The 24063-nt window shown below is 39.2% G+C and overlaps 1 protein-coding gene across 3 annotated transcripts; it reads left to right on the forward strand.

Annotated features, from left to right (window-relative positions):
- The first annotated feature begins 499 nt into the window (after nucleotides 1–499).
- On the forward strand, nucleotides 500–23725 carry ZNF207 (zinc finger protein 207). 3 transcript variants are annotated; one of them, XM_086473599.1, is made up of 15 exons: nucleotides 500–656; nucleotides 2201–2327; nucleotides 2765–2903; nucleotides 3508–3678; nucleotides 4336–4411; nucleotides 4905–4952; nucleotides 7162–7232; nucleotides 8362–8522; nucleotides 9343–9435; nucleotides 10626–10868; nucleotides 11601–11763; nucleotides 11944–12427; nucleotides 16572–16626; nucleotides 21225–21290; nucleotides 21813–23725. In XM_086473599.1, the coding sequence occupies exons 1-12, from the start codon at nucleotides 616–618 to the stop codon at nucleotides 12102–12104; spliced, it is 1494 nt and encodes a 497-aa protein (XP_086329725.1). In that variant the 5' UTR covers nucleotides 500–615; the 3' UTR covers nucleotides 12105–12427; nucleotides 16572–16626; nucleotides 21225–21290; nucleotides 21813–23725. The 3 variants fall into 3 exon arrangements, with proteins under 3 accessions (XP_086329725.1, XP_086329726.1, XP_086329724.1); XM_086473600.1 differs by lacking the exon at nucleotides 9343–9435 and having other exon boundaries at nucleotides 3511–3678; XM_086473598.1 differs by lacking the exons at nucleotides 16572–16626; nucleotides 21225–21290; nucleotides 21813–23725 and having other exon boundaries at nucleotides 3511–3678; nucleotides 7162–7262; nucleotides 11944–12692.
- Nucleotides 23726–24063: the final 338 nt, after the last annotated feature.

Here is a 24063-nt window from a genome sequence, read left to right on the forward strand (position 1 = left end):
CCGCGGCAACACTCGGGACTAATATAGAAACACGCCCCGATGAGGTGGAACAGAGGGACCGGCCCCCGGCCAGGCAGGGGAAGCTCTCGGGGGTGAAGGCTCAACGCATTTCAGTCAGTTTTACAGTGCTCTCGGAGGGCTGGTCTCTCTCCCCCCACCAAGGCCTCCCCTCAATGAACCAGCTACACACACACTGGCTACCACGACCAAAACACTGTGCAGAGCAGCCTGTTTGAGAAATACTGGCTTCTTGCCTAGCCTGGTTTCGTAGGGAAAAAGCAGCCTCCCCTTGACATGAAACACAAAGACGGGACACACAGCCAGGGACCTCAGACAGCTCAACCCACTCCGACTACCCGCGGCGGGAACGGAAACAAAATGGCGCCACCGCGAGGCACGATGGGACAGCCCAAGAGGCGGCGAGGACAGCCGGGAACCCGTCACGTGGGCAGCCCCCTCCCGCCGCGCCGCGGTGCAGGCTGGGAGCTCGGAGGGAGGGTGGCGGCCATTTTGTGTGCCTCGCTCGCCTCCGTGGAGAGGCTGGTGTGGGCGTTGCGGCTCAGGAGGGAAGAGCTCGGCTGTCTCCTTGCTGCGTAGGTCGGGGGCGCCGCCGCCATGGGCCGTAAGAAGAAGAAGCAGCTGAAGCCTTGGTGCTGGTATCCTTCTGTGTGCGACGAGGCGGGTGTGGGGCGCTGGGTGGGGGAGGGGAGCGGCCTGGCCCGGTCGGGTCTCTGTCCCGTCCTATCCCGTTCTCCCCGTAGCTCCTCGCTTCCCTGGGACGGGACTCTTCCTTTCTCTGCACCCCTGTTACGGTTCGGCTCCGTGCTTGGTCCTGCTCCATTTCTGTGCTCGTCAGCGCGGTGATGGGGCCTGGTCCGTGCCCTTCCTCTGCTCCCCCTCCCCCCCGCCGCGCGGCCTGGCCCGCCCGTGTCCGCCTTCCTCGCTGCAGGCCGCGGCCTCGCGTCCGCTCCGTGGCGAGGGCGGCTCCTGTGCCCAGGCCCGGCGGGATTGCCGGGGTCTTGGGGAAGGTGGAGAACGGTCTTTCTCCGACGAGGGGAAAAGATGTTAAAGAAAAAAGCCCCTGCGTCTGATAAATACGGTTATTCGAGGAGAAGTGGGGCGGATGTGGTTAAAAGACTTTTTGAAAGCTTTTTTTCTAGGGGACAGACACACACACACTTGAACATTTTTAATTGCTGTGTTGAAGTCACGTATAACTTCACTGTATCTAGAAATACGGGTGGATTTTTCTTCGATCTCTCCTTCACGATCTGCTTTTTGTTGGGTGATTACGGATTGACCTTTTTTATTTCTAAAATATTTCTACCCAATCTAAAATTGTTTAATAAAGGAATTTATAAGCTGCTCTAAGGTGCTTTACCGTTTTATGTTGGAAAGAATCTGTGCTTCTATTTTAGGTATTAATATATTACAAGTTTTGGTGAAAGTGAGGGACACTGTTAACAAGGAGCAGTTAATGAGTAACAAATGTGTAGTCATCTCGCTTAGGAAGATATGTGTGGAGTGTTCGCTGAAATACTGATGCTGACCTGCGGAAAGGAAATTGCAGTTTGCCTCTTCTGTCACAGAGATTTCCGTAAAGTTCTTCACTTAAAATCTTTCTATTAAAAACAGAGAATTCTTTAATGATGGCAGCAAGTCAGGCGGTGTCATAAGAATTAATAGCTGGATAAATGAAAAAAGAAAGTTATTTTAAATTAAAATGTGTTCTCTCTTATAAATATTAGCTATTGATGATTGTTATTAAATAGGCATTCCTTCTAAGTATTTAGCACGACTTCCCTTTTGTGGATTTCAAGTCTGTTTCTCCTTTAATGCTTTAGCAACTTCATTTTAATCTACAGCTATGCAGGGAAGGAATGAGTCCACTTAGAAATAGCTGGGACTTGAAAAGCATGTGCCAAAGAATATGGAATCAAATGATGATTCTGATTGTGTGCATGGATCTTGCCAGTTTTGTACCTGTCTGAAGAGGGAAATGCTGCATGGCATGAGGGGGAGGTTTGATTTCAGACATCCATGAAAGATTTGTCATGCTTTGAATGCTCAGAGATGCTTTGTATGGCTTTTTTTTTTTTTTTTTTTTCACTTTAGGAAAGATCACAATGATGCTAATTAGCTTAATGTTATATAGAAGGTCACCTTCAGGATTAAGTATTTCCTTAACAGTCATCAATAGGTACTGTAACAGGGATTTTGATGATGAAAAAATCCTTATACAGCATCAAAAAGCAAAGCACTTTAAATGCCATATATGTCATAAGAAACTGTATACAGGACCTGGTTTAGCTATACATTGCATGCAGGTAAGAAGTTTTAGACTTGCATAATCTTTTCTTAACAGTGCCTAAAATTGGAATTCATAGTGAGCTTAAAAAGGTGGGGGTTTGGAGGCTTCCAGAGTCTTTAAAACTGCTGAGAAAAAAAGATGTCAGTGGTCTGTTTCTGGAACAGGAGTCCTGCTGTGTCAGCAGTCCTGTGGAGAGTGTGCAGTAGAGATCTCTGCTGTCATTTTGGGGCTGTAGGAGGAGTGAAGGAATTGTGTTGTCTTGATGTTCAGAAGACAGGTCTATATAAACTGGTTTTAGAAGCTAATGGTCATTAATGGTGATCAAGAAGTGCATACCAAGAAAATGCCTGGCTGGAGATCCTTTCCGTTAAGGACGTTCCTTTCCTAACTTGAAACTGGCTGAAGAATTGAACCTGCATTGTGGTCAGGAGGGCTTTTATTTTTTTTCTTTAGGTACATAAAGAAACAATAGATGCTGTTCCAAATGCAATTCCTGGAAGAACAGACATTGAACTGGAAATCTATGGCATGGAGGGCATTCCAGAAAAGGATATGGAGGAACGGAGGAGGTTACTTGAACAAAAAACTCAGGGTAAAGTGTAATCTAGCTGGTTATTTCCCTAGTCTGTTTCTTACTGATACTAAGCTGTGTGATGCAGGTCTTGCTTGTCAGAAGAGTGAGGGTTGTGTTTAATGCATTCTTTTAACTGCACCTCCAGACATTTGCCAGTCATGTAGAAGGTTGAGAGATAATCTTTCCGTGTTCAGGAGTAGCTGCATGCCAGTGCAGCTGTAACAGTTACCTGATGAATATGGGAATGGTGGTTTTATTTTTGAGGGTAAGGGGAGGAAAGGCCAGGGGTGATACAAGTCTGATGATGCCCAAGTACTTAGATTTCTTTGCTGTTTATACCTTTGTTTGAACTGCTTTGGTTTATTCTGGACAGCATGAGACTGACATGAAGGAAGACCCCTGTTTATGTTGAGGGTCAGTGTGAGTCACTTTCCTTCCTTTTATTATTTGTACATATAGGTAGGCTCACATAGTTTTTCTTCTTTGTAATTCTATGAATTTTTGAACATGCTGATAAGGTTTGAAGTTTATTATTTTCATTCCATCTAGAATTCCCCAGATAAAATGAATTTCATAAAATAAAATTTGCCTTTAGTCTGACCATATACCGTGTACTGTTTAGCAGAGAGCCAGAAAAAGAAACAGCAGGATGATTCTGATGAGTATGAAGATGATGAATCGGCGGCTTCGACTTCATTTCAGCCCCAGCAAGTCCAGCCACAGCAGGGGTATATTCCCCCAATGGCGCAACCAGGTTTGCCTCCTGTGCCAGGTGCACCAGGGATGCCTCCAGGTGAGATTATATTTTAAGCTAGTTACAGAAAAGCTGAATAGAAACACAAATTGCTGCTTGTATGCTGGAATAATAATCTGCCCTTTCTAACAACGGGTGTTAGAAGTCACAAAATAGTTTCCTGAGGCGCACGTAAGCAGTTTCTTCATTTTTCTTCCCCCATTCTATGTGTGCGCACACATCTTCCTTTGGGAAGTAGATCAAGATACCTAATGCTTGCACCTAGAGTGTGCTAGTAAGACAGATTAGGACTTTAAACAGAAGTGTACTACTGATACTTGTGGTATTTTGTAACAAGATTTGGAAACGGCAGAAAAGCTGCCATATATCTAGAGACTGCTAACAGAGAAGAGTTAAAATGTTTATACCCAGGCCACAAATATATTGAGGAAGGAATTTTGATCAATGACAGTGAGCAAAAACTGGCCTCTTCTCATTGTGTTTTCTGCGATGATAAGGCATGTTCTTTGGAGACTGTTAAGAAAATTTACACAGTCAGTAAGTCAGATGTGCAGATAGTCTTTTATATTGCATTGTCTGTAAGCAGTGGTATTTCAAAAAACAGTCATTGAAAGCTTCCAGTAAAGCATTTATCCAGTCTAAATTCATTAGATGAGAGTTGTTGTCAGAGTTGTTCAAATTTCTTTTTCTTTTAAGGTATACCACCGTTAATGGCAGGCGTTCCACCTATGATGCCTGGAATGCCGCCAGTTATGCCTGGAATGCCACCTGGGTGAGTAGCGAGAGACTTAATATTACATGTTTGTACTGTGCATTTGAAACCGTGACAGAAAAAGTAAAGCTGATTAGAAAAATGTACATTGGAACCAGTGAACTCTGTAACCTTAATGTTAAAGACTGACCAGAGAACTGGATGGCTGTAAACCAACATTAAAAATAGGGCCAAACTGTGAGTTTATACATAAAGTGTGTTGCCTTTCTCCTAACTTTTTTGAGTAGTAGTATAATAATTTAAAGTTTTGGTGTGTTGGTTTAGAGCCTTCTGTGAACCACTGTTCCTTTGTTTATTACGTATATGTTGTGCATCTGGTTATCAATCATCAACCTAACAGGAAAAAAAATACTGGATAGTTTAAATTCTTCTTGTATTTTGGGCAAAAGTAAGATGTTGTTTTTTATGCTTGTTTGGGGTTGACACCATACCCTATCACAATGTTTTTGGAAAATCACAGTTAGATTTTTGATTTTGTCATAAATTTTCACAGATTACATCAACAGAGAAAATACATGCAGTCATTTTGTGGTGGAAACATGTAAGCATCTCATTAATGTAATTCTAGGTACATTCATTATGCCATTTTATGTTGTGTTTTTGATAAGCTTGACATTGTCTTTCTGAAAACCTCTGAATATTGGCTAAGCATTTGGGGAAAATGTCTGGTTAGGTCTTGTTACTGTATAATATCTGATGTTTTTATGCTTTATCTAAACTAATGTTACAAAACTATGTTATAAGAAATGTATTCTACAAAATATTAGTAACATATACACCCTTAGGGACTTACAACCTGTCTTGAACCAGAGTACAGCTCCCTGTGCTCGATCCTTTACACTGTAGGAACTTTGCTTCTAAGTTCTAGAGTTCACTGAGGTGAAAGTTGTCTTCTGAGACGTAGTTGCTGTAACAGGCTTTGAATTTAAAAATCATGTCTAGTGGAACATCTTGTGGATACTCACCATGACTGTAGATTTTCTGGGTGGAAACTGAGCAGAATTTTATCAGGCTTGCTGGTGCCTAGTCCTCCTTAAATTCTTTGTTAACTTAGGTGAATGTGATGCGATCTAGTAAAAGACACAAATCAATTTGCCAAAAATTCACTGCACTTCCGTTTTGGTGAAATTTTAGGGGGAGGGGGTGGTGTTACATTATGCTTTTACCTAGTTTAATCTAAAATATTGCTTACTTAACCTGATTATCGTTTGTTTAAACATGAACAGAGAAGAAAGAACTAGGACCTAGGAAGCAACTTTGTTTTTAGTGTGACACTAGTTCTGGGGCTAAGCCTGCGGTTTCTCAGAAAGTCGTCTTTCTGGTGGCAGCAGGCAGTGAGCATCCACTTTTTTTTTTTGGGGGGGGGGGGGGGGGTGTCTAACAGACAGGTGTCAGAATGGGTGTCAAGACTGTCTTCTCCAACCATTTACCTGAAAAAATGGTGATGGTACTGTGTTCCCAGTTACTGCTGCTTCTGCATTGGTTGTTCCTTTTGTAGCAGTGGTAGAGAAGTTGAGAATAAAAATAAGACCGGGTAGCGGTTTGCTTTGCAGAAGGAATGCTCACCTGTTTATGGTGATTTGTTTTGATTTTGAAACAGCAATGGTGAAGGTGTCTTTGTCATACAAATAGAAACTGCTTCTTAGTGGGGTTTTAGTGTGTGCTTGACTGACACGTATCTGCTTATCATACTAGCTAAAGTAATAAGCATTCTTTTGGTTTGTTTCCCTTAATCCAGCTTCGTGTCTGGAAAAAATAAAGCAAACTTATGCTACATTTGGGTTGTTCCCTGTAAAGGAATTATACGTACTCATCTATAGCTTCCCCATTTAAAAGCAGTTAGTGTTGTAGACAGCTTATTTTTTATGGAGTTGCAGCTCTGTGCAGGAGGAATTTGCTTATATTGAGGGTTGTATGTACAGGTTAGATGGGCAACATGAATTAATTTGCAGTGAGGATTAGTAGATAAGGATAAAAGGAGTCATTTAGATGCTGCCTTTCTGTTAGGAAATACAGACCAATTTTTTTCTTCAGGTATCAGTAGCAAGGAAAAAGAGGCAAACCTGTTTTTCATATGAAGGAAAAATATGCTATAATAAGGACTTCTCATTTAAAAAAAGATTTTTAAATCCCACTTTTCTATCCTTCGTGTGGGGAATATTTACTGTAATTGAAGCTCCAGAAGCTTTCTTACCCTGTGTGCTCTGCTCTGCTTTTATCAGTATTGTGTGGATAGTTTTACAGATTTGGGTCCTGTTCCATTCATTAGTGGAAAGAGAAGACATTAAAATAGTACGAGGGTGCTATAACCACAAATAGACTTGTGGTGTCAGAAAGGAGTAATAGCAGATGTGCAGCGATTCTAGTGTGATTGGAGTTAGCTGTCTTTCCTACTTTCAGATTTTCTGAGTGTACTAAGATCAAGTTCTTGGAATGCTCTACTGACACTGGTACCCTGAAATAGATTTCAAGAGAGACATCAGTTCTGGAAATCTGATCATAGTGGAAGTGAAAGCTTGAGAAATTAAAAGTTCAAATAAAAAGTGTTTGGGGGTTTTCCTGTGTTTTGGGTTGGTTTGGATTGTGTTTTGGAAACATTTCTAACTCTGGAGTCAGCTGGTTTTGAATTGCCTCTGTTGAGAGCTTCTTGAAATTATTTACTGTAATTTTTTATCTAATACAGGTATATGCCAATTGTCTTAACAGTTAATCGTGAGTGTTCATACCAGTGCTCGTTTTCTGTTCAATAGGATGATGCCGATGGGTGGAATGATGCCTCCTGGGCCAGGAATACCACCTCTTATGCCTGGTATGCCACCAGGTAGGTCAGGGTTATCGAACTCAGACTATGGCGAGAGCTGAATTATGTTCACGCATTTCCACTGAGATTTAGGATTTATGCAAAGAATGTAAAGGCTTATGCCACCACCTCGGTGTGGTTTGCACAGGTGAAGGGGTTGATTTATGGCTTTTGATTATAAATACTTGTGTTTGCTACTATTGTGAAAGTAAAAAATAGAATATAGTTTTCTCTTAGTGCCCTATCTCTGGCTTTTGTGATGCCTGGTCTCTCTGTATCGCTTTTTTGAAAGTCTCTGGCTGCAGCTGGAAAATTGTAATGATTGAAAATGTTGTGGAAAATGAGAAATAATGTTGGTGATATACCCAATTAATGAGCCTGCTGTGTGAAGAAAGTAGCTGGAATTTTGGTCTTTTACTATAGCTAGAAGAGGTGTTTCTCAAGCTCGTGCAGCTTTTAAGAAGCTTTTAAGCAGCCTTAAGTTCTTAGGGTGTTCCACCTGACCAGCAGCTATGCTGTGGTGGCTTGAGATACGCTGGTCTGCTCATATTTCTCACTGGAGGAGGAGGCAAGCCACTAGGACGGTTACAGCCTAATTATCCTGCACAATAATATGATGGAACACATGTGAGCTATGAACTTCCAATTTCTGAACCTATCCTAGAGGCCTGCGAGTGTGAACTGCCCGTGTTGTGATGACTAAAAAAAGTAGCTTGTGTCACTGTTCTGCTGTGCTAAAGACCCACAGCAAGGCTGATCTGTGTTTGGTCACAGTTCTGATACTGTTGGTAATGGCTGCATCTTTTGGATTTTGTAACAGTCATATCCATGCGCTTGGCAGCACAAGGCCAGTGTGTTGGAAACAGTTACTGCGTTAATTGCATTGGTTCATTGAGAACATAAACTTCATAACTGAAGCTTCAGTAGAAACACGAGTGAATTCAGTATTGCTCTGGAGTGTTTGAAGTTACTGCATGGACACCTGTTGGTGACTGCTGGCATTACCCTTTGTCATGTTTTATTTTACTGTTGCCTTAAAAATACACCTTGGGGGAGACTTTGTTCTAAGGAACACTGTGAACAGAATCCGCTAAAGCAATATTCGTACTTCCTTCAGCCTGATTTGTGACCAATTCTTCACGGTTTGTAGGCATGCCACCGCCTGTTGGCCCTCGTCCTGGGATGCCTCCAATGACACAAGCGCAGCCTGTTACAGCACCGGGCATTCTTAACAGACCTCCAGCTCCTGCTGCCTCAGCACCTACTCCCCAGCCTCCAGTTACTAAACCACTCTTCCCGAGTGCGGGGCAGGTAAGGGATCTCGTAGCCTGGAATCTGTCATTATGATCTTCAAATTGCCACTGTGTCAACATGTCTATTCCTTATTATTGAGGAGGCCCAAGAAATGGCTAGTTACGTTTCCGGCTTGTGTCGATTCTTAAGTTTAATTCATGTAGTGCTCGCATGAATTTTAAGAGATTCTTTTGTTTGTCTTGTAACAGCCATGAAACCAGACAGAAGTTCTGTAAGCACGTGGGGAAGAAAGGAGTAGGCAAAACACTTTTTCTTTGATGCCTTTAGTTTGTCGTTCATAAGGGTGCTTTGGATGGGGGAAGGGATGGGTTAATCAGCCACAGGAATGTGATTGCATAGAACTTTACCTAGAATTTCTGAAGTACAAAACTTGACATGACTTGTTCCCTCCTGTTCTTTTCATAATGGGCTCACTACTGATAGGTGGACTCACTTATTCTGTAGTCCTGTTAAACTGGTTAAACATTGCCTGAATTAGGAGGTGTTTTGCTTTTTGAAATGTTTAGGAGTAAGTTAGGGTAGTAAAAATTAATTTAAGTGTTTTGGGGAGGGAAGTGGGGAATTGATAGTGGCTTGTGACCTCTATCCTTTGATTGCACTTGTATGTAAGTCCTGAAGTTTTTACTTGCTTTCAAATATGTTGCAGAAACCTTTATAGTGTACTGTTTGCATTTTGGACTTCTGCAGGGGAGATACTTGTTTACAAAAACATAGTCCTTTCATAAGAAAGGGCTTAGCGTAAGAAATCCTTTCATCTGGATACTTTCCACCCATTTGTTTGGAGACTTTTCACTGTTTCCTTTCTTTTATGCTACAGATGGGGACACCTGTCACAAGCTCAAGTGCAGCTTCCTCCAATTCAGAAAGTCTGTCAGCATCTTCTAACGCTCTGTTTCCTAGCACAGCACAAGTACGCAGGAAGTCACAGTTAAAACCAAATTGCTTTGCAACTTAACCCTTTGGACCATTCTGTAAAATCTAGAATTGACTAAACATCTTCAGATAATTTCTGTTACATTCCTGCTTATGTTTAGCTGGTAAAACTGCAGACTCCTTGATTATGAGTTGCATCTTACTAGAAATAAGCATGTCAAAGTGCCCGATTTTTTTCTTAGTGTGAAAGAATGAAACGTTACATCCTGGTTCTAAAGGGTTAAAAAAGCATGAAAGCAGTTAAATGCATTTTAGTGGGCAGTGGTTAGCTTGATGCATGGTGAAGGCTTTTTAGTTTATGTTGTTAAATATGGTACAGCATAATGTAGGGGAGTTTGTAATTTGCATTATCTGCAAAAAAAGGAAATACTTGTTTTGACTGGAAAGTTCAGATAATTGTAAATGTGCAGTGACTAGAAACAAAAGCATTCTCTCGTAACTAAAGCTTGCTTTGGAGATTGCTGCATCTTCAGAGAAAGCTTGGTAAAGCAAACTTTTCTTGTCTAACAGTTTTAATTGAAGAAAAAGTAGCAGAGATGAGATGCTAGAATCTGTAGTGGACCTCATCTGCCTTCAGTTGATTCTTTATTCACAAGCGAGATTAAAGATCTATAGAGAGACATTTGTGAAAATACTGCAGTGTTTTTATAGAGAGAACGCTTAAAAACCCTGACACAATAGAGCTTTCTTAAATATTTAATTAAAACATTTCTTAAAATACCTAATTTTAATGAATACTAACCTTTTGAGCTGTACTCTGAACTAATGGTTGCTAAATTATGCTAATAATTTAGTGAGAGAACAATGAATTTATACGTATAGGTGTTTAATAAAACAGTGGTTCAGGAAAGACTTAGACATTTATCAAACTCAGTATTTGAGATAGAATTTTGATAGTGTTTTGTTGTTGTTGTTCCTTTTTTCTAGTTGTGGCTTTTGACCTGCAAATTTTAGACTTTCCAGTGTGTGTGTATGTATATGTGTATATACTGGGTTTTATTTTGTCTTGTTTTCAGTTGCTCTAGTATGCAATAAGGCTGAACTTTACTTTTGTCAAGCTTATTATAATTATGTATCTCACTGGAAGGTTTCAGAGGTCTAACAGACATCATTTAAGTTTCCTTATGCTTTGAGATATAAATATTGATCTATCTCTGTGTTTCGCAGGCTGCAGCAGCTGTTCCAGGTCCGGTTGGTACTGATTTCAAACCTTTGAATTCTACACCTGCAACTACAACAGAACCCCCCAAACCTACATTCCCTGCTTACACGCAGTCTACAGCCTCAACCACTAGCACGACAAACAGCACTGCAGCTAAACCAGCTACATCTATAACAAGTAAGCCTGCCACCCTCACAACAACCAGTGCAACCAGTAAGTTGATCCATCCAGATGAGGATATATCACTGGTAAGTTAAAATTTTTATTTTCATTGTCTTACTGAAAAATGCAGTTTTTACTGATGTGGGTGATGAAATAGAATTTCTTCTGTGCTTTGCGTTATGCGTATTTTAATAACAGTGAGAGTGCAAACTGCAGAATTGCTGTAACAGAACCATGCATTGGGGAAACTTTTTCGGTTGCAAAGTGATGACTGACATATGGCAGTGATCCTGCTCAGATCTAAACATTATTTTTGTTGGTGATAGGAAATTACTCAACCCAAATTATAATTTGGACGTTTTCTGTGTGTGACTAAAGCTTGAAGTTAGATACAGCTAATGAGTGTAGGACAAACGACTTTATAGTTTAGAGTGGCCTTGGTGCTATTACAGCAGTCAGAAATGCAGAATTTATGCATAAAAGAAATGAACCTTAATTTCAGTTCATTTATCTTTAGATTTGTGTTTGGCTTTTTTGTCTCAGCTTGTTGTGAGGAAGAGGCTTTCTTCAGCTGAGAGAGGAGGAGAATTTGTGTTGTCTGCAAAATGCTAGATTGGCCAATACTAATACAGTAACTTTGAAAGAATGGGGGAAAATCCAAATGCTACTGTGTAGAGTTATTAGTAGCAGTCTTTGAACTTGTAAGGTAGTTAAAGTAGTTCAGTGCCTATAATCTGCTTTGCTACACTTTTATTTACTTTGCTCTTGGAGAGTTTTAGTCTTAACAATGTGTTGTGGTTGTCTGTTCTTGGTTTTAGGAAGAGAGAAGGGCACAGTTGCCTAAATATCAGCGTAATCTTCCTCGACCGGGACAAGCTTCCTTGGGTAATCCACCAGTCGGACCAATTGGAGGTATGATGCCACCACAGCCAGGAATTCCTCCACAACAACAAGGAATGAGACCTCCCATGCCACCTCATGGTAATCATAAGTTTCTTAGCTTTCTTTTCTTGAAAATATTTGTCTGCTATGAACTTTTTTTAAAACTCGAAGTGGCTTATACTGGTGGGGGGGGTGTGAAGCTTTTTACAAAATGCAACTTCTGCCCGTTATTTAAAAAAAAAAAAATTCTTCTTTACATCCTAAATGTTCTGTTTATAGGTCAGTATGGTGCTCATCACCAGGGCATGCCAGGATATCTTCCTGGAGCGATGCCTCCATATGGTCAGGGACCTCCAATGGTGCCCCCTTACCAAAGTGGACCTCCTCGACCTCCAATGGGAATGAGACCTCCTGTAATGTCGCAAGGTGGCCGCTACTGATGCTACTACACACGCTCTAATAGGTTTGGAGATTAAACCTTTTCTCATCTTGTGCTGTTAATATAGCCGAGCTTCCGTCAATTAAGGCTTCATTGTGACTTTAAAAAAATAAGTATCTTCCCACATGCAAGGAGCTATTGGACATTCTTATTTTACATGGGAAAAATTATTTGGAATAATAACAGGAACTTTTCCTGATGTTGCAATTTATACTGTATGGCTTCTTTTTCATGTTTCATCTAGGTTTTTAGAAGTGAAGTATAGTAAATATGGTTCGTTAAATTGTGAAGGCGCTGGAATTACATGAACATACCACCTTAAAGGCAAGTTCTGTAACATTATGTTGCTATTTGTGAAATGATGCCTTCACAGCACTTCATGTGCTGTTGGACTTCATGTCCCCAACATAGTTTGGTGAGGGCTGTAACTGTTCCCAACTACTTGTACATTTAAGTCTGAACTTGTAACAATATTTAATGTATTTAGAGTTCCTCCTGTTCCAGAGTTTAAGTAAACTGACCCACTAAGGTCGTGTGACTTTTCTGTACCGTTATAAACTTCATTGTAATAAAAGAAGAGAAAAATTTATATGCCTTTTTATTCATGACCAGCTGTGGACAACTGCCTGAAAGGTTTGTACAGATGCATGCCGTGGTAGCTATTGGTGTAATGTACACAATTATTGGTGCTGTTTTGATAAAATCTGAATTCCTTGTTCTAAAATTAAGTCACTCCTTAGCTACACATCTCAGTAGACAAAGACCTGTACACTTATTAACTGACTCCTCAAAAACGAGGTTGCAGGAGGCACATCTTAACTCTTGGCTGTAACTTCTCTTAATGCATATGTTTCTTTATTTGTGCTTTCTTGTCCTCAATAAATTTTAAACGATTTCTAGTCCTGGCACTTAACTTGTAGGATGTCAAAGTGATTGCTCTAAGATGCATCCTGGTGCCAGATGTTCACTCTTCGACTGACTCTCTTTAATGTGCCAATGCATATGAATTTCAGGAACCTTTTAGATGAAGATTTCTAGAAGCTTAGGTGCATGTCACATGGGTGAGTGACTTCCAGTTGATGTTGTATTGAAGTTGACCTGCAAAAGAGAAAAAGTAGCTTGACCTTCTCAGTGTATAGAAGAGACAAGAGAGGCAAGAGTATTATGTTGTATGCTGTATTTTTGCTTTCAGTGTTCAGAATTTCAGATCTCAACAGAGTCTAAAAGGTGAACCATCGGTTGTGCACTATGATCAGATGTTGGCTGAGTTTCTTGAGCCATTTAATGGAAGTGTCTAGAGCAAGAGACCATTTTGTCAGTTCTCCTAATTACAGTTATTAAAGAAAGTCCTTCCCCGGATGAATTAGTCATTAATCTGTTCATAAGACTAGGCTGATAAATTACTGTCAAGGTTGCAGTTCTCTAAATGTCTAATGTCACTGTGTTAGTATGCTGTTTTTCTGGTAAGAATGAAAATGTAGAGGGAGACTCTTTTTGGAGGGAAGTGAGGGGGGAAAAAAAAGGGAGTGGTGAAATTTTCATTTGCAGATCAACTTTAAATACATGTTCCAGCCTCAAGTCTTATCCGTGCAGTTTAATTTATGGGGATGTCTCCACTTCTAGGGCAGGTTAGAAAGATTATCAGCGTTTTTGTGTCGGTTTATGTTCCATAGATGTTTTTGTTGACGGTGAAGTTTTTTTGCTTAATTACAATACTGAGCATTTTGGCTCTCTTGAATGTCTTGGGGGTTTGTAGCTGCACTTAAGTACTTCATGTGGCTTTATTTTGTACTGTCTCTTAATAGTCCAGAAATACAGTACAGCTAAAATACTGCATTGTCTCTTCAAACCTGGGGTCATGGAATGGCTCATAAAAGCACTAGAACATCCCATACACTCTTTAACTGCAGCTGAATGGCCTTAGTTTAACCATTAAGAATTATCAGGCACTTTTTGGAGGTGTTTAGCAGTTTTAAGACCATAACTCCAAGCCTCTGTTGAGAAGCAGTTCTCTCTGATCGCTGCTATCTGCTGATCACCTGTCAGATGTGCAGTATTTGGCTTGCAAATGCGCTGAGTGAGCCTCTTGTTAGCTTTCATCTTGCTTTAAACATAAGTCTAACAGATAAAACTGTTTTGCTTAGGCAATGCTTTTACACTCTGGTTTTCTTCTGTTTTTCTTTCGTCTAATAAGGATAATTACAAAACAGAACTGGAGAGATTTTTATGGTGTCTTGCATTCATCCTTTTGTAGCGCTACATGTAAAATTTGTACATTATAAATTGATCTTAACGTCTCCTTTTAAAACTGTAGAACTTCTTACTTTTTCTGAAGATCAGATTGCTGCTGTAAGGATGTTTTGCCCTCCTGCCCCTAGTAAAGTTAATGCCTTCCACCTTTGGTGTCTTTCTGTACCTTCCTGTATGTTGTTTTCAGACCCCTCCTTTTCCTGGGATAAGTACTTGAAAACCTTACTGCATGTACTGTTAACTCAGCATATTCCCTCTTTTAAACGGTGAATGTCTCATTGTTCCAATAATAGTACCATTTTGTAGCTAATACTACAGAGACTTACAGCTTGTATGCATTTTAAGCTTGAATTTTCCTTAGTAGAAATGTTACGATAATTCCTCAACTAAGTACTGCCATCTATTATTCATACAGTACTGTAATAATCATCAGCAAGCAGGTGAACAATTTTTCCATGATTTTTCATGTGGATACTTAGCTTTCCTGCTCCTGTCATTTCTGTCATGTAAGAGCTGTGATGTGGCTATCTTTAGTTACTCTTGTCTCTTGTGTGTACTCTTCTGTAAACAGGCAGGTATTTCAGTGCCTATGTTGTCTGTTGGTCCCTGCCTTCATTTCCTTGGATACTGCTTCTTAATGTTCAGAGAGTTGGACTTATGGTGCATTTTCCTCCAAAAGAGGAAGACTACTTTGAATGTAGTAATTGCTTGCCTAAAGACTAAGGCTTGGTTTACAGCACGAAGTTTAATCAATGTAGCTGGTGCCAGCAAAATCCCTACTTTAGTGCAGCCGTACAGACAGGTTTTTTGCTTTAGTTAATCTCCCTGGAAAGAGATTCAGAAGCCTTTATGATTACAGAAGAGCATCTCTCTTTTACATCTCATGCAGGATTCTAGTGATGTAATTACATAGGCAGCAGCTTTTTCAGGTGTTGCCTAAATTTGCCATGGCAGATCTTGTAGTAAAATTAAAACTTGGAAGTGGATTTTGGTCGGTCTTTAAATTGCCATGTAATGCAACTGTGGCATGCAAAAGAACGTTTTTTGTTGCAAACCTGCAAGAAAATGTTCAGACACAGGTGGGAAAATGTTTAGCAAAATACTTACAATTTATAGCATCTAGGACTTGTTAAAAAGGTTCTAAATTATTTTATTCATGGTCTCTCAATATCATTATGAGAGGCTGATCTTGTATCTGATGATTTTTAGAGCAAAAGGGATGAGACTGGCCTGAAAGAACCTTGGAAGAAGCCTGGGCCAGTTTTTCAGAAGTCTTGACATGACTGTTTCATACTGCCTTTAGAATATCTTTCTGCCTTTGGCAAAGGCTGCTTTAAATAAAATGTTGAAAATTTAGCCGGCTTATGTGGACTAAAAATTTCTTCTTGCGGAACTTTAGGATTTTTTTTTTTTTCCCCACAGATGAGATTTTTAGGTGCTGGTAATAAATTTGAGGCTGGGATTTATAATAATTTCAGTGGATGACTATTCCTCACTCTGTGCATGCATGGGAGAATATAAACAAGCTTCTAGAAACATACTCAGCTGCATCTGCTTTCCCTGGTTTCTGCAGTTGTTGTAGTGTATGGAGCTCTTGAACACCACTTACATAAACTGTATAACGTACTTTCTTAAAACTTGGAGTATGTAACCTGTAGTTATTTTATAGGAATCAAAAGAATTCTGCATACAAGGTAAAAAAGAAAATATCAAGATTACTTCAGTTTTATAAACAGCAAGAAGGGCATTATGACTCTTCAGTTAAATTGAGACTCTGATATACCAGTCCATGAGCTGGGGCTGCAATTTAAAATGGTAACAAATGACACTTAAAAATAATAGTAAATGTCTTAATAATTGTACTGGTCTAGCTTCTACGTTGAATACTAAGGTGAGGGTGAACATTTTCAGTGGCGGATGGAATCTTTAAATCTACTTTTTGTGAACTAGTACAGTAAATACTATCAGTTATGGGAAGAATGCCCCAAGACAACTGACTTCTGTTCCATTGATCAAAATACAAAGCAAAACGAAACTGTGCAATTCAGAAATAGCTACTAACTGTAAAAAGGTTTGTTTGGGCCTAACAAAATAGGTACTATAGCAGTCATTTTCTTTTGTTTGCTTGATCACTGGAATTTTGTTGACTTTGAATGCATGTCTTTCACTTAATTGGGTCATGTTTTTTCTAAAATTTAAATTTTTCTTCTTCCTATAGCCCTGCCATAGGACAGGCTGAGGCAGAGTCTCAGTGTTGCCCTGTTCAGTCTGAGGCAAGTGGGATTTATTTTATTCATTCTGGGGGCTTTCACAGCTTTATGGCTGTTGGATATTTATGTCCCCAAACTTGCAGCAAGTTTGGTGAAGGCCCCTAAATTTATTTTAATTTAGGTTTTTTATTCTATTTTGGTAGATGGGCTCTATATTAATATTTATCTCTTTATTATCGTCGTATTTTTAAGAGTCTTAGGGGGAGTACTTGTGCTGTATTGGTTTTGGTAATGTGACATGTGTAGTCTCTGAACTAGTGGCTTGTAAATATTCATTACTAATGCTTCCTCTTCTGGGGAGATATATCTGTTGAAGTGCTTAAAATACTTAGGTTTTAACTACTAAGTGACATTTATAGTCACAAAATCATGTAGCCTAAATTACAGAACACAGTTTCTTTGGAGGAGATTTAGGTGTTAATACTGCTGCATATGAGCTGTACCACAACAAATATTAATGTAGAGCCCTATGAAGAAATAGAAATTCAAGTTGTTAAAGCAGAATAGAAGAATGAGAAATCAAAGCTGAGTATTTTTTGGTTTGTCAGCTTCAGGGAAAACCCTTTCATCAATTTCTCAAATACACCAAACTTGACAATATTTTGTCTGTTGCAACAATACTGAAAGTCGTAGCACTTTTTTGAAACCTTGTGGAATTCTGTTGCATATTCAAAATCTGCTTAGGTATATGCTTATCTGAAGTTCCTTCTTTCACACAGAGACCAGCAAAAAATTCTACTGTTTGTGAAGAAAAATGAGCTTTGGTGTTGCTGCTCACTCTGCAGATATGTTGGCTTTGAATCTTTGAGATTTGCTTAAAGATAACTTCAGCTTCAGAAAAACAGGTTTTGTCCAAGGAGGTGTCTTAGCAGACTATCAGCAGTGAAATAGAAAATTAACTAATGCTGGAGTCAGGTTTTATAACTTTTCTAAATTTTTGAGATATTTTTAAAATTTGTGGTGTTTATTGATGAGTGTAGACTGTGTTTCATTTCCTGAAGATTTTGCTAAATAATGACCCCCAATGTGATTTCCAGTAATTGTCATTAAAGGATAGAGTTGTAATTCTTAACTTTGTTAAAAGAGTGAATTTCACATTCCTGTCATACTTTTTTTTTTTTCCTTCGTACTCTGCCCTTTGCATTTTTCCTGTAGAAGCCCCCCCCCCCCCCCCCCCCGATCATCTGCTCTGACTGGAAAATTGACATGGCCTCTGTTAGCTGCTTCAAAACGGTTCTTGAGCATGGTGTTGATTTTCTAATTCTCCTTGCGGTGCTACCCTTGATAACAGTGAAGATGAGAGCAACACTTCAAGATGTGCTACTGCAACTATATTTGTCTCGCATGTTTAGTCTATAGGAGCATTTGGCTTGGCTCTTATTTCCCTAGAGCGTCTAAGGAAACCATTTAAGCAGAAAGAATATGCAGTATGGCTGTATTTCTTGCTTTAACTGTCTGAATCACTTAGACTCAAAATGAAGAACAGGCAAATATCAAATGCCTAAGACGAACTTTGTTATTAGTTTCTATTTAAGACCAGTGCAGCACAAGGTCGTTTTTACCCAGCTACTCATGTTCAGCTTGGCATCAAACATGCAAGGTGAAAATTCAGATACGTATGCTGTGTTGTGTCCCGTGGAGTACACTACTTAGATCCACACTTGGGTTATATCTTATGAATTGATACCCTGGTGAGATACACAAGTTTTTGAATTCAGAGAAACTGCTTTGATTGGTATTTGGTGAAGATAACTAGATTTGACATGTTCATGGAAAAAATGTCTCCAAAATGCAGCTCCTGTTTTCACTGTGTTGTTGTTTAAGCTCTGTATAGTAATACTTCAGAGCAAATGAACCATTTCTTTGTGTTTTGGCATGTTTTGTGAGCAAAACAGTGTTTCTCCACACCACATTGCTCTGGATTTTTTTTTTTTTTGTTCAAGCTGCTTTTAGACAATTCGAAGAAGATTAATTTCACACTATTTACTTCCGAAAGATGCATCTGACATTAAGACAGTTCCACGGAGTGTTACTGTGTGAATTAAAGGGGGTTTTAACTCTGGGTTTTCCTGCTATGCTGCAAATACCGCTTATAATTTCTAGTGGGTGGTTCAGACATCCTTCGCCTCCATCCTTTACATTCCTGTCCTTTCTGTAACTCTAAAGAACTGGAGAGGACAGGTGGTTTTTGTTCCATCTTGAGGAGTTGGTAGCTTTAGCAGATCACACTCGTGTTACTCCGACCTGTTACCACAGACTAATGTTTGTCCTTAAATTTGCAGCAACTAATGATGCACATTTTTCTTTTGCTTTGTGTTTTGTCCTTGAAGATACGTGTGCAAGTGCTGCTGCCTTTCTTGTCCCAAGGACAGCATAATGGCAGTATGCTTTTTGCTGGGAGTATCTTCTCAGCTGTTAAACCAGCTGGCCTGTCATCTCTTTAAAACAACTTGTAAACGTCTCATCTAGTGCAAATAGTTCGTATTCTGCTCCTTTTGTGAATTTGATACTTTTTCCTCCCCGCCTCTTCATGTGGATTCAAGGGGGAAATTTACACTGTAACTGAGATCTCTTTGTTTTGAGGGATGGTGGTGTCTTTTTACTGACACTCCAGTATTGCAGCAGTCTGTGTACCACCAAGTTGTACATCTCACTGTTTGTGGAGTTTCTTTCTGATAATGATGATAATATTTTAGTGACTTGACTCTTATGGATATTAATGGAAGTAGGTCTTGGGAAGTTTGGGGTTTTTTTTTAAGCTTAAGTAGAGGTACATGACTCTTAAAGGGCAAGAATTGCTGATGTTCTGCTAAATTGGGTGAATTTGCTCTCACTGTTTTTAACAAGAGAAGTGAATGGGAGATAATAAAGTACTTGCCACGCATGAAGTTTTGGCTTGATTTAAATTGTGTGATGAGTTTGTAATGTGTTGCGTGCCTTGCCTAATAAAGATTGTAGTCCTTAAGTACCCAGAGGAGTAGACTACCTCCGGAAGAACTATCTTTTAAAAAAGTGTGTATGCTTGCAATCAAAATAATCAGACCAGTGAAATAATGGTAGTGACTGGGTTATGTAAAAATGCAGCTATCGGTGACTACCATATTTTCTGTAATAGTTGGGGTAGGTAGATACTAGTTTAGAGTAAGAAAAGTTTTGAGGCGGCCTTTGAAGGGATCAGGATGGAATTGAAGTGGTTCTGAAGTGTAAGGTATATAACATTCTTTTTGAAGTTCTGAGAAAAGCTTTGTGGGAGTTTTATTACACTGTGAACAGCAGCTTTGTGCTTTCTTTTGATTGTCAGAACACAGATTCTCATTAAGGCTCTACTAGAAGAAAATACAGTTTGAGTACAGTATTTATAGATTCGGTTGTACAGCGAGTGCTTTTTTTACTTTTGTCTTCTGAAGGTCTGAGGGAGCCAGGCACTGTAGCTTGCTGCTTTTGCAGACAGCAGTGTCCTGTCTCGATCTACAGGATCCAGGATGTTCTCGTCAGTTGTTTGTCCTTGGCATCCTGATGAGTCCGTACGGACTGTCCATGCTGTGAGCTGCCTGAGGGTTGGTATTTATATAGCTGATCGCTGCTGTGAATAGTGAGGCGCTTGCACCTTCTGAGCAAGTTTACTACAACTTGTTTTATTCTTAGGGGCTTTCTTGCAGTCAGAACAGTCAGCAACACTGCTGTTTTAATGACAGTGATTTTCACTTCTTCATAGACATTTTCTTGAACTTATCTTAATGTTTTTCTTTCTCAGGGATTTAAAGAAGTAAAAAAGTGTTGAGAAGATAGTGGGATTTTAGCAGTATCATATTAAGTAAAAACAAACGAACACACAACTTCTAAGAGCTCAAAAGCTTCCTTAAAAACTTCTCTTGTTAGCAGTTCAAGTATATCTCTGTTAGCTAACTGCCTTATACCAGATTCAAGCTTCTGACATCTCAAATTTTATTTCTTAAATTTGGTCTAACTTAACCGTGTTCATGGCTGCTATCCAGAAGGGGTTGTGTGTGTGTGGAATTTCAGCTTCTGCTGCCCTTAATAGCCAATATGTATAAATGGTCTTTGCTCGCAGCAATTTTTGATTGCCACAAACTAATGCTGTACAACCAAAGGAAGCTGTTTCACTGTCTCCTAACTTAGGAAATTACGTAATGCTTTGAGATAAAGGTGTCATACAGAGGTTTTTCTTTCCCTTTTTTCCTTGAGTTACTTGCATATATGTTATTTGCACTGAATTCTTTAGCTTCTTTCCCATAAATTTTAGTGGAAGAAAACACATTTTGCTCTTTCATTTGTAAAGTCTAAAATAAGAAAACACATTTTATGAGACTGTTTAATGAAGGAACCTGGCAATGTAAGTATTGTAATTTCCTTGATGTTTGGGGTAGGCAACAGGATTACCTTGTTAAACTTCTGGCTTATGTATGAAAAATACCAGAAAAGTAAGGGCAAATTGAAAGTAGTTTTATAGTTGCCTTTACTTCATATGCTTTTCTTAAGCAACAAATTGCAGTAATTGAAGTTTGGCAGCTTTTTTAATGAAAAACTAAATTATGGGTTAAACTCCTTGGTTTAATACAATTTGTGTTTCTGTTAACTAGCAGCAGAATTTCAGCATTTGCTACTTACTGGTAGAGAAGAAAAATTCCACAGCACTGCCAGTACAGGTTAGTTTAATCTGTAAGTACCTGTTGTTCCTATTTGAAATAATTTGTTGAAATGATACCACTTAAATACATGAGGGGAATTTTGGTCTCTGAAATGTGAATGTATCTGTTATCTACTACTGTTTTCAGTAGTGAGTGAACGTCTAGATTTTCTTTGAAGATCTGTAATGGTTTTATCTACACATCTGCAAGCACTTTTAAGGGAAATTTAATGCGGAACCTTAACAAATAGCCATTGGTGTTACTGAAAATTGTGAAGATCTAAAGTTGAAGCCACTTGCTCAGTAACATGCCTGCTGCAAAAGAGGCTGTTTTATCAGTGAACCAGTTATAGGATACTGTATTTGTTATGTTGGGGAATAAGCATTTCTGTTGGTAAGAATCCATAGCAGTAATGTAATCTTTCTTTCAGTTTCCTTTAGCTGTTGCTAATTACTGTCTCTACCAACAGATTCTTACTTTGGTAGGCCTGTAAGCTGGGAGCTTGTTCTGACCTGATTTTTTATTTTTTTTTTTTGTTAGCCCATTTCAGCACTTCAGAGGCTACCTACAAATGGGGTTTTACCCAGGTGTTTTATCTTGCTCCAGAGTTACTGCTCTGCCTCTGTTCTTTATTTCTTCTGCCCTATTCCATATTGCTGGAAATTTTGGCATTTTATTTTTATTTTATAGAACATTTTACACCTTAAAGTAGGAGAGATTCTTTGTGATTGGATAAAAGATGCAGCGTTCTCAAACAGCTGCATACATTTCTTTTTGTTTAGGCTTTGTGTACCTTATCTTTACACATCAGCATGGGAGAAGAAAACTTTCTGTGCTGTAGCATAGTTTCACAGCTGGATGAGCTGTAAAACTCTGTGCTTGAATTCGCTTCTCAAGGGCATGTTACCACACAGTGAATTTGAGGGGCTTTTGATATCATTGGCAGATAATTATATAGAAACTGATATTGGGAAGATCATATACGTACTAGTGTGGTAGCTGAACAGACGCTTTAGTTTTGCCAGCTCCTCTGAATGGTCTAGAGTAGTTTCATGAGTGACTTGATGTTTCCAGCAGTATTGTTTATTTTAGAATTTTGAAATCTTATGCGACACTGCAGAATTCATCATACTAACGTAAAAAGTTTTAAGCGGATTGTATCTTCCCAGGTTTTAGAATAGTTAACTTGAAGCCCATCTCCTGGCATCTTCTCTGCATCAGTTCTCAGCCACTCCCACTAAATTGCATTGTCTGCAAAAACAGCTACAGGCATATTTTTGAATAATGTTGTGTAGGTGTTTCTCCCTAGAAGAAAAAAAAAAGGGAAGTTGTATAATAAAATTTATAACTTATCTTTGCCTGTATTTCCTAAATCTTAATGGCAGATGTGCATGAATAATAGGGATTCCTTGCTGTGAGGCCACTAACAGAATGTATGCATCTTTCTTTAAACTTCTGTGGTTGACCCTAGTTGATACTTAATGCAATGCTCAGTAAGAAGTTGGAATGAGTAACTGATTGCTTTTGGCTGCTGAATTACTTCATGAAGTCTCAGTTTTGACGTGGTTGGATGCTGACCTGCACAGCTTGGCAGTCAGTGGGGGTAACTAAAGGCTAGTCGTGTTCTCTAGCGTCCTATCAACAAAAAGTGTGTTTGTCCAGGGTAGATCCTACTGTGAACTCTGGTAGAATGTAATCTCTTTGTGAAATTTTTAGTACAGTACTTTTGAGTACAATTAAGTTTATTTTCTTTTGAGGTGGGACCAAAACAATACTAGGAATCTCAGCTATCATAACCAGGTGAGCAGTCTTAAGTTGTAGCTCAACTTCTGATACACCATTACAGCAGCTGTCCAGTCTGATGTGGTTCGGAAGTCTTCCTTCCCAGTCCTGATGTGGTATATGTGAACAGTGAGTCATTTCACACTGTTTTCTTCAGACTTCTGCTCAGTGATTCCTAATCACCCCTTCAGAGAGTCTGGTTACTGTGTAGCAAACCCAGACTCCAAACTTTAGTACCTTCTTAAAGTACCTTAAAGCACATGATTGAATTATGTCCCCTCTCAGTAGCAGTACAGCCACAGAAGTTAGTGTGTCATGAAGGTGTTCTCTAACTTGATACTGCTTTTGTGTAAGTAGTATGAAAGGGCTGGCATCATTGATCTTTTTCAAAAGACAGGTGGCAAAATATTGATGTTGAATTTAATTGGAGAAAGTGAGAGACTGGTAAGTATGTGCATCACTTTAATGCATGCAAATAATAGTAACAGTAACTAGCTTAATTTTGTAGCATTCCGTTTCCAAAGAAGATTCAAAGAAAATATGGAGCTAACATCACTTGGATCTGTTGGGAACCCTCTATGAACTGTATGCTTCAGGAATGATCATTAAATGCATCTGTAACGTGTCTACCACTTTGTAACAGGCTATGATTAAACAGAAGTAAACCACTGTTTCTGTGTATTTTTTTTTTCCTCTTGAGGACTTGTTAAATTTTTATTTCAACCAACGTTAGCTGTTCCAAAGTGCAAGTATAAAATCCACCTTCGCTCATGTTATGATTTGAGTAACTTTGTACTAGCTCTCTGATTGTAAACTGCAAAAACTCTTTCATGTGAGCTTTATCTTGAAGTGTTTTATACCTGGAGACAAGCAAATGAATCCTCACTTAACCTGTAACTTCCTTTTGCTGCTGATCTGCTGTCCTGCTGACTACGAAAAATTTGACTATTTAAATTGGAAGAGTCGGGGGAATATGGAGAAGAAGCATCTAAGCATTTTCGTAAAACCT

Source organism: Leptosomus discolor, chromosome 15 (assembly GCF_034619465.1).
Source record: "Leptosomus discolor isolate bLepDis1 chromosome 15, bLepDis1.hap2, whole genome shotgun sequence".
Lineage (NCBI taxonomy): Eukaryota > Metazoa > Chordata > Aves > Leptosomiformes > Leptosomidae > Leptosomus > Leptosomus discolor.